Source organism: Chanos chanos, chromosome 1 (assembly GCF_902362185.1).
Source record: "Chanos chanos chromosome 1, fChaCha1.1, whole genome shotgun sequence".
In the NCBI taxonomy this organism is placed as follows: domain Eukaryota; kingdom Metazoa; phylum Chordata; class Actinopteri; order Gonorynchiformes; family Chanidae; genus Chanos; species Chanos chanos.
In genome coordinates, this window is record NC_044495.1 from 62911982 (window position 1) to 62921981 (window position 10000).

Consider the following 10000-nt stretch of genomic DNA (forward strand, 5'->3'; position numbering starts at 1 on the left):
GTAAGATGCTGTAAGGTGACCTCCATATATAAGATGACCTAAAGCCTTACTGTCCCATTTCAGCTGTAAAGACATTTTTATCAGGAGCTCCTCTCAGTGCTGAAGTATTTCTTTTGTCCTAAAATGATCTGCCAAACAGATTTTGTTGATTATGGGGTGTGTGTGTGTGTGTGTGTGTGTGTGTGTGTGTGTGTGTAAAAGTGTGAAACAACAATTACTTCTTTAAACTATTGTTATTATTATTGTGTCTTGTGTTGTTCTTTTCTCAGGAATGAAAATGGTCCCTTTTTCCTTGCTTAAGACACACACACACACACACACACACACACACACACACACACACACACACACACACATACAGACTCCATACATGTGCTGTGTAGAAATCCATATAGCTTTGGCCTAAAAGGGGTTAGGGTTAGAGCTTGTGTACTCTCATTTGACTTAGAAATGTATACAGAAATGTAAATATTAATTAGTGTGAAGGATGAGTTGAGGTTTATGCTGAAAGATCTTTAAGACTTTTCAAAGATCAGTCTCCCCTATAGGTACTCCAGCACAAACGCTATAAAAAGTAAAGTACACTTCTGATCCCCAAACAGGGCCTGTTATTTCCTTCTCCCTGCCTCTCCCACTGCTCAGCTTCTCACCAAACCATGAGCAGAAAGCCGGGAGGAGGCCTGTGTGCTAACGGGAGGAGGGTCAGCAGATGTTTACAGATGAGAGAGAAGCCTCAGTACCAGAGAGCTGTCTGTAGTCTGAGTTCACTCAGTTTGTAATCAGAAACATTTCAAAACAGACCCCAGTAGCAGACTCAATGAAACACATACACACACACACGCACACACACACACGGAGGAAATAAAAGCAGTGGATCACTGAGTTCTGTCACTCATTTCTCTCCTTGTCTGTCACATGTATTCTCCTCTTTAAATTAACCATGAGTTCCATCCTTCGGAATGCTCTGTCTCTTTCTTGTCCTCTCCTTGTTCTCTTCGGCTTTCCCCATCCCTCTCTCTCTCTCCCTCCCCTCCCCCCTCCCCCCTCCCTCTCCCTCCCCCCTCCCTCTCCCTTTGACCAGTGGAAGTGAGTGTGTGTTCTTCCGTGACTGAACACAACATACACTTAACACAAATCTCCTACAAATATAATACACTACCCAAATCTGAACTGACTTTATCTCTCTTTCACCCTTTCTCTGTCTCTCTCTGTCTCCCTCTCTCTCTTTCTCTGTCTCTCTCCATCTATCTATCTTTCTATCTGTCTATCTATCTATGTATCTTTCTCTCTCTCTCTCTCTCTCTCTCTCTCTCGTTCTCTCTGTCTCTGTCTCTGTCTCTGTCTCTGTCTCTGTCTCTTTCTCTCAGACTCTGATGTGGGCCGGTGCCTGGCCTCTGATGGCCTGTATTTGTACAGCAGTAACTCGTGTGGTAGAGGTCTCAGTAAACTGGGCTCTGGACTCCATGGCACTCTGAGGTAATACAACATGCACACACACACGCACACAGAATTACTACAACTCTGTCTCCATCTGATACATCACACACACACACACACACAGAATTACTACAACTCTGTCTCCATCTGATACATCACACACACACACACACACACACACACAGAATTACTACAACTCTGTCTCCATCTGATACATCACACACACACACATGCGCACACACACACACACACACACACGCACACAGAATTACTACAACTCTGTCTCCATCTGATACATCACACACACACATGCACACACACACACACACACACACACACACGCACACAGAATTACTACAACTCTGTCTCCATCTGATACATCACACACACACATGCACACACACACACACACACACACACACACGCACACAGAATTACTACAACTCTGTCTCCATCTGATACATCACACACACACATTCACACACATACATACACACAGACACATACACGCACACACAGTTACTACAACTCTCTCTCCATCTGACGTATCAGACACACACACGCACACAGAATTACTACAACTCTGTCTCCATCTGATACATCACACACACACACATTCACACACTCACACACATGCACACATATCCACACGCACACATTCACACACACGCGCGCATGCAAGCGTGCACACACACACACACACACATGCACACACATTCACACACACACACTCACACACACACGCACGCGCACGCAAACAAACACACATTCACACACACATGCACCCACAAACATGCACGCTCAGTTACTACAATTCTGTCTGCATCTGATACGTCACACATCGCAGACGCACACACACACACTTTGTATTTCTTTTCCCTGTAGTCCCCAGCCCTGCTGGTACTCAGGGCTGCCGTACTGAGGATGCTAGTGTCCAGCATAAACAGATATTTCATATGGGCTGAATGAGTCATGTCTGCCCCTGTCACTCTGTGTCTTACTCCTCTCCGTCAGGGGCTTTGTGTATTGTCGTAATGAGGATCTGGAGGCGGGCTGGGTGGTGTACAGCAGTGGGCGTGTCCTCCATCGGCCGGTCTCTTTTGATGCCAAACCTCAGCAGCTCTGTCAAGTCATTGACCCATTTACCCTACAGGTATGCAGAGCAGTAAACCACACCTCTATAAACTATAACCACACCTCTGTAAACCATAACCACACCTCTGTAAACTATAATCACACCTCTGTAAACCATAACCTCACCTCTGTAAACTATAACCTCACCTCTGTAAACTATAACCTCACCTCTGTAAACCATAACCTCACCTCTGTAAACCATAACCTCACCTCTGTAAACCATAACCTCACCTCTGTAAACTATAACCTCACCTCTGTAAACTATAACCACATCACATCAGCACTTTAAACTATAACCACAACACATCAGCACTGTAAACTATCACACAACACATCAGCACTATAAACTATCACACAGCACATCAGCACTGTAAACTATAACCACATCACATCAGCACTGTAAACTATAACCACATCACATCAGCACTGTAAACTATAACCACAACACATCAGCACTGTAAACTATCACACAACACATCAGCACTGTAAACTATAACCACATCACATCAGCACTGTAAACTGTAACCACATCACATCAGCACTGTAAACTATCACACAACACATCAGCACTGTAAACTATAACCACAACACATCAGCACTGTAAACTATAACCACATCACATCAGCACTGTAAACTATCACACAACACATCAGAACTGTAAACTATAACCACATCACATCATGTTAGAGTAATGTTACAAAAGGCACTCAGGCTCCCCAAGTTAAGGTAGGTTAGTTTATTCTCGCAGCAAGGAGACAAGTCACACAACGACACAATCCAGCATCACAGTAGTGAGTTGTCTATCTTCTTCTAGTCGGGTGCAATATTTATTCCCTAAAAGGCGGATATAAGATTCTTAGGTGAAGCATGTTAAATGCTTACAACATGGTTATCTTCTTGTGACAGCAGTTTCACTGTCTGTATTCAGCATCTTTTAACGGCTTGCGGTCAGTTTGACCCTTCATAGCCCCAGGTCATGCTCTTTTTTCTACTTCTTCATACAACAAACTTAAATGCCCTTCAGCTGAACTTCTGCTTGATCATTGTTTGCACGCAGTAAAAGCATGATCACTACTTATTTCATACAAAGGAATAACATTTTTCTAGCACATCAGCACTGTGAACTATCACACAACACATCAGCACTGTAAACTATCACACAACACATCAGCACTGTAAACTATCACACAACACATCAGCACTGCAAACTATAACCACGACACATCAGCACTGTAAACTATAACCACAACACATCAGCACTGTAAACTGTCACACAACACATCAGCACTGTAAACTATCACACAACACATCAGCACTGTAAACTATAACCACATCACATCAGCACTGTAAACTGTCACACAACACATCAGAACTGTAAACTGTCACACAACACATCAGCACTGTAAACTATCACACACCACATCAGCACTGTAAACTATAACCACAACACATCAGCACTGTAAACTATAACCACATCACATCAGCACTGTAAACTATCACACAACACATCAGCACTGTAAACTATAACCTCACCTCTGTAAACTATAACCACAACACATCAGCACTGTAAACTATAACCACAACACATCAGCACTGTAAACTATAACCACATCACATCAGCACTGTAAACTATAACCTCGCCTCTGTAAACCATAACCACAACACATCAGCACTGTAAACTATAACCTCACCTCTGTAAACTATAACCACATCACATCAGCACTGTAAACTATAACCTCACCTCTGTAAACTATAACCTCACCTCTGTAAACTATAACCACAACACATCAGCACTGTGAACTATAACCTCACCTCTGTAAACTATAACCACATCACATCAGCACTGTAAGCTATAACCACGTCACATCAGCACTGTAAACTATAACCACATCACATCAGCACTGTAAACTATAACCACATCACATCAGCACTGTAAACTATCACACAACACATCAGCACTGTAAACTATAACCACAACACATCAGCACTGTAAACTATCACACAACACATCAGCACTGTAAACTATAACCACATCACGTCAGCACTGTAAACTATAACCTCACCTCTGTAAACCATAACCACAACACATCAGCACTGTAAACTATAACCTCACCTCTGTAAACTATAACCACATCACATCAGCACTGTGAACTATAACCTCACCTCTGTAAACTATAACCACATCACATCAGCACTGTAAACTATAACCACGTCACATCAGCACTGTAAACTATAACCTCACCTCTGTAAACTATAACCTCACCTCTGTAAACTATAACCACAACACATCAGCACTGTGAACTATAACCTCACCTCTGTAAACTATAACCACATCACATCAGCACTGTAAACTATAACCACGTCACATCAGCACTGTAAACTATAACCTCACCTCTGTAAACTATAACCACATCACATCAAGCTTCACTAACACTACCAATACAATGCTTTAAAATGAATGTCTGATGGGCTGCCGTGTGTCCTGATTTGATCTGGGGCTGGTTTTGGGATGTTCTGTGTGTAGGCGTGTCAGATTGTAGCCATGCCTCTACACCACGTGCCCGTGGGCAGTAACCTGACTACGCTCCGCCTCTGTGCCGACGGCACATACCTGTACTGGATCTGGTCACCAGTCAGCCTGAACGAAAAAACACAGAAAGGCCACTCCGTTTTTATGGATGTCTTCCAGCTCTCGGTGAGGACACAGATTCAATTAATTTCACCTTGTCTTCCATTCTGCTGAATTTACACTATTATACATATACAGCCACATATATATGTGTACGTGTGTATATATTTGTATTCTTATAGAGCTAGACATTTACACTGTCACTCTTACATCAAATTGTGATTGTGTATGTAATTACTTTTTTGTATAATTGTATCTTACATAATTACTCGTTCATATAACTGTACATTTACGTGATTTCATTTAAACAATTATGTGAGTGCACGTTCTTATTTTACATGTACATACACATATTTAATATTTATATTTACACCTTTATTTACATTTACACAATTCAGATTTGTGTAAACACAGCAGTAACACAGGTAAACAATGTAAACACAGCAGTAACACAGGTAAACTGTGTAAACACAGCAGTAACACAGGTAAACAATGTAAACACAGCAGTAACACAGGTAAACAATGTAAACACAGCAGTAACACAGGTAAACAATGTAAACACAGCAGTAACACAGGTAAACGATGTAAACACAGCAGTAACACAGGTAAACGATGTAAACACAGCAGTAACACAGGTAAACGATGTAAACACAGCAGTAACACAGGTAAACGATGTAAACACAGCAGTAACACAGGTAAACGATGTAAACACAGCAGTAACACAGGTAAACTATGTAAACACAGCAGTAACACAGGTAAACGATGTAAACACAGCAGTAACACAGGTAAACTATGTAAACACAGCAGTAACACAGGTAAACCAGTGTGTGGATGTGCGTGAAATGTGTTTAGAGAACTGCAGCTAGCGTCTTGGTGTATTTGATGAAGAGCGATGCTTGTCCACATAAACACATCACCCTCTCAAACTGGTTTAGATTTTCTACTCAAGTCTCTGTCTGTGGATGTCTCTGTCTGTGTATGTCTTTTTTTCAGACTCAGTCAGGGTTGTGTGTGGCCAACCCGCTGCAGGAAAGAGTGATTCTGAGCAGGAAGGAGGGAGAGTCGTCAAAGTGTCTGAACGATCTTCTGTTGTCACGAATGTCGCGTTTCCGTGCGTCTCACTCAGCGACGCTGGCCGCCCTCACCGGTTCCACTATCACCAACACCGTCAAAGAAGAACAGACTGGTAACATCTCTAAACGTTTGTGTGTCGCGTCTTCTGCGTGGAAGGATAGCTGCTCTGCGTGTTCTTATTGGTCACCAAGCCATTGATGTGTTCCTGTGGCTGTGTGTTTACTGTGTGTGTGTGTGTGTGTGTGTGTGTGTGTGTGTGTGTGCTCCCTGCAGTAGTGAACACCAGCTGTGGTCTCCCTCTGAAGACCCTGAGGAAGACTCCCATGTATGTGTGTGGCACTTACCTGGTGATGCTGGCGTCTCCGCCTGGCGTAGCCAGCAGCTCTGCCACACGATCACTGTTTGGAGGCACAGGGGGTCTCTCCTCACTGAAGAGTAAGATTTACGCGCACGCGCACACGCAAACGCACACAAATCACACACGTACATACACATACAAATACATACATACACACGCATACATACATACACACACACACACAAATACAGACGTACACACACATACAAACACACACACTCAGGCACGCGCGTGCACACACACACACATGCATACACATACACGCAAACAGACACACACATAAATACAGACGTACACACACGTACATATGCATACATACACACATGGGCACACACACACACACACACACACACACACCCCTCAACACACCAATACAGACATACACACATGCTCACACACACGCACACACACACACCTCAACACAAATACAGACGTACACATACGCTCACACACACACACACCTCAACACACAAATACAGGCGTACACACATACACACAGAAAAAGGTACATGCAGAAAAAAATGGATAACTTTTTTGAGTAATGTAAATGATGAAAACAGTTACTGTGATAATGAACTTATAGAACATAGAAAATGAACATATTCTGTCTCTCTCTGTGCTTTTGTGTATGTTTGTGTGTGTTTGTGTGTGTGTGTGTTTCAGTACTGGCCTCCAGCCTCGTATTCAGTGTGGTTGATGGACAGTTCGTCAGCCGTGCTGACCTCATCGACGCCCCAGGCAGTTCTCTGGGGCGCGGGGCTCAGGTCACAGGGCTGGGTATGTTGGACTCTCCAGTGCTCACAGAAAGGAGTTTAGATGTTGAACGAATGTTACTAAGTGAACGTTTTGATCAGAAACTCTGACTCTGACAGTGATCTGATGAGATGGTCAATTTCCCATGTTGCACCAGGGGCCTGTTATGATGCCTTGAACAATGTGATCTGGACGTGTTCCAGCGATTACATGGATGAGTGGAGTAACCCTGGAAACCAGGCTTTCCATCACGTGTGCCAACGACTGGGCGTGAGCCACATCATCACACAGCCCAAAGGTGAAACAGAAAAAAAAGACACCTGTTATCAGTTTTTCTCCGTTTCAGAACTGATGACATACATGCCCGAGATGAGTGAAGTTTGGCTCTAACCATAATTCAGTTCAATTCCAACATTAATCCAGTGAAGTCACAGTGTTAGAACAACTGACTCATGATTTTAAAGGGTTTTAAATGGATGTTTTATTTGTTTTGTTTAAGTTTGCTTTGCATTGAGTGTATGTTTGCAATATTTGTGTTGGATTTGTGTGTGTGTGTGTAAGTGAATGTTGTAAGGAATTATGTAAGTGTTAGATATTTTAGAGGCGTGTTGGTATATGTACATAGTTATGTAAGTGTTAGATATTTTAGAGGAGTGTTGGTATATTTATATACTTATGTAATTGTTTAGATATTTTAGAGGAGTGTTGGTATATGTGTATAGTTATGTAAGTGTTAGATATTTTAGAGGAGTGTTGGGATATGTATATAGTTATGTAAGTGTTTAGATATTTTAGAGGAGTGTTGGTATATGTATATAGTTATGTAAGTGTAAGATATTTTAGAGGAGTGTTGGTATATTTATATACTTATGTAATTGTTTAGATATTTTAGAGGAGTGTTGGTATATGTGTATAGTTATGTAAGTGTTAGATATTTTAGAGGAGTGTTGGGATATGTACATAGTTATGCAAGTGTTTAGATATTTTAGAGGAGTGTTGGTATATGTGTATAGTTATGTAAGTGTAAGATATTTGAGAGGAGTGTTGGTATATGTATATAATTATGTAAGTGTAAGATATTTGAGAGGAGTGTTGGTATATGTATATAGTTATGTAAGTGTTATATATTTTAGAGGAGTGTTGGTATATTTATATAATTATGTAATTGTTTAGATATTTTAGAGGAGTGTTGGTATATGTATATAGTTATGTAAGTGTAAGATATTTTAGAGGAGTGTTGGTATATGTATATAGTTATGCAAGTGTTTAGATATTTTAGAGGAGTGTTGGTATATGTATATAGTTATGTAAGTGTTTAGATATTTGAGAGGAGTATTGGTATATGTATATAGTTATGTAAGTGTTTAGATATTTGAGAGGAGTGTTGGTATACGTAATTGGTGAATCATTCATGATTTAAACTCTCTTCCCCAGAGGAGATGATGGACACTGGTGAGGTCATTAACCAGTTGCTTCATCATGTTGGTGCCATGTGTATCCACCAGTTGAACCTTCTGGCATCCAGCAGTGCCACTCTGCCACTGGGCACTTTTCTGGGCAAGCAGCAGCCAATAGAACCGGGTCATTTCAGTGCCATCTGTGATATCATGGAGAAAGCCATGGTGAACGGAGATTCCTGCATCATCCGCTGTATTCTGCTGGTCTTTCAGGTGCATGAGTCTGTTGTGTTTGTGTATTTCTGCTGTGTGTATGTGAGTGGTGCTGTGCGTGTTTGGTTTCCTGTTGTACTATGCGGTGTGATTTGTAAATGTTTCAAATCAAAATAAAAGTTCATATTTCTGATTGGTTAAATAAGCTGTCAGTCTTCCAATGTTAATGCAACTGGATGGAAGTTCCGCCTTCATGACTTTGTCCTCTTGTGTGTCAGGTGGTATTCCGCTTCTTTAACCCTCAGTCGGATCAGAATCGGGAGAGCGTGCGCCGTTCAGGCCTGTTACTGTGGCAGTTATTGATGGCTCCTGTGGATCAGATTGGACCTGAGATTCAGAGAGAGGTGTGCCTGGCCATCAGGTAACCACGTACAGTACTCAGTATAAACTGAATCAGTATACACTGAATCAGTATACAGTACACTGAATCAACATGCATTCTATGAGCATACACTGAATCAGCATACATTTGAATCACTATACAGTATGCTAAATCAGAATACACTGAATCAGTATACCTTACTCTGAATCAATTTACACTGAATCAACACACGCTCAATCAGCTAATGTTGCACTGAATGAGCAAATATTACACTGAATCAGCATGCAGTACACTGAATCAGCATGCACTGAATTGGTATACATTACTCTGAATCAACATACACTGAATCAGTAGATCTTGCACTGAATCAATATACCTTACACTGAATCAATTTACACTGAATCAGCACACACTGAATTGGTATACATTGCACTGAATCACCATACACTGAATCAGTATACCTTAAACTGAATCAGTTTACCCTGAATCAACATACACTGAATCAGTATACCTCACAACTAAATCAGTATACATTACACTGAATCAGTATACATTACTCTGAATTAACGAATAACTTAACCAACATTGCACTATCACCAAGTCAACATTTAGAGCTTATGTTA

General features: G+C 41.4%; 1 protein-coding gene across 1 annotated transcript in view; it reads left to right on the top strand.

Annotated features, from left to right (window-relative positions):
- hectd4 (HECT domain E3 ubiquitin protein ligase 4) overlaps positions 1–10000 on the top strand; it is a 102346-nt gene that overhangs the window by 8972 nt on the left and 83374 nt on the right. Inside the window, 9 exon segments of the mRNA XM_030767260.1 lie at positions 1368–1476; positions 2452–2590; positions 5096–5266; positions 6194–6386; positions 6551–6709; positions 7296–7409; positions 7543–7683; positions 8820–9055; positions 9274–9416. Coding sequence (XP_030623120.1) covers positions 1368–1476; positions 2452–2590; positions 5096–5266; positions 6194–6386; positions 6551–6709; positions 7296–7409; positions 7543–7683; positions 8820–9055; positions 9274–9416 — 1405 coding nt within the window.